The 1,228-nt window shown below is 43.6% G+C and overlaps 1 protein-coding gene across 1 annotated transcript in view; it reads right to left on the reverse strand.

Annotated features, from left to right (window-relative positions):
* The window catches only part of GSR (glutathione-disulfide reductase), a 49,193-nt gene that overhangs the window by 16,840 nt on the left and 31,125 nt on the right, over positions 1-1,228 (reverse strand). The window contains exon 9 of the mRNA XM_023517796.1: positions 315-401. Coding sequence (XP_023373564.1) covers positions 315-401 — 87 coding nt within the window. The remainder of the gene's footprint in view (positions 1-314; positions 402-1,228) is intronic.

Genomic DNA, 1,228 nt, shown 5'->3' on the forward strand with positions numbered 1-1,228 from the left:
CCTTAGCCGGTTGAGCTATAGGCAGCGAGCCAAAGTCAAAGTTTTGAAATTAAAATCAAAGTTGATCTAAATTCAATAGTCAAGTTTCTATAATCTCTTACACCTTGAGTTCATTAATACTATGTTGTGAAATACTGCTCTGCTCAGGAGAAAGGAAAGAATCAGGAGCACTTGAGAAGTGAAATAAACTGACTGGAGTAGATAGAGAGTTTGTGATTACAAAACTAATTTTGTGAGACAAAAAAGTGTGATTGGAGACAGAGAGACAGAAAGCTGGCCAGGGGCTGCTGGCCTGCTGGGCTCAGCCCACATACCTGGGAGAACCTGAGAACCTCCACGCCACCATTCTCCAGCTCTTCTGTGCAGTTGGTGCTGATCATGGAGTCAAAATTTCTAAGTACCTGTGTACAGACCATAGGGATGGACGGTGGGAAGGAAATTTCAGTATTATCCTTGTTCCCATCTTCATTAGTGGCCAAATTGGGAGAATTTGAATCAATTCTCTACTTTCCCACATAGCCAAGGATGTCCATGTTACATGTGATCTCTTTAACTCCCATCTTATAATTAGATAACCAAGCTTCAGGCCTCTCCTCCCAAGCTTGATTTCTCTTTTCCTTAAGTTCAGGCAACAGAAACTATCTCTCCCCTTTTAGTATCCCAGGGCCTCATTTCTCTGTGATACCATGAAGGGAAGATTCTCTAACAAAATGTCCTTGTCTAGACAGAAATCTCAACAGCTTAGCCTTGGATAACCTACACACAGGGCTCAGGTGAATGGACTTAGATGGGGACACAGATGAGAGCGAGAATCAGCCTGGGGCATTAGGGATGGAGCAGACAGGAAGCCCACACAGGATGCGGCTGCAGAGGAGCCAATTTTCCAGATGCAGGAATTGTCCACTCTACTGATAGCCAGCTGTGGTTCATTTACATAAAAATTTAAGTTCCCTATCTCTGCCTTTCCTCTTTTTTCCAGCTTGCTGGATATATCCCAGAGACGCAAAGTACTGTGTACCTATGAGAAACTTGGGGTTAATTACAGGGTAAATCTCAAAGCTAAAAAGAGAAAGCTCCTTGGAGCCCACATTGCCTATGATTGTTAGCATCTCTCGTCGCCCTCCATTTGCTCGTGTGAGAATCAAAACTACAGCATTTGGGCAGTCAGAGGTCTGATAAACCCTGTTGCTGCAGAACTAGGCTCTAGTGATATTAAAATGGCTTGATC

Source organism: Otolemur garnettii, unplaced genomic scaffold (genome assembly GCF_000181295.1).
Source record: "Otolemur garnettii isolate 467f Iridium unplaced genomic scaffold, OtoGar3 scaffold00121, whole genome shotgun sequence".
Classification (NCBI taxonomy): Eukaryota; Metazoa; Chordata; class Mammalia; order Primates; family Galagidae; genus Otolemur; species Otolemur garnettii.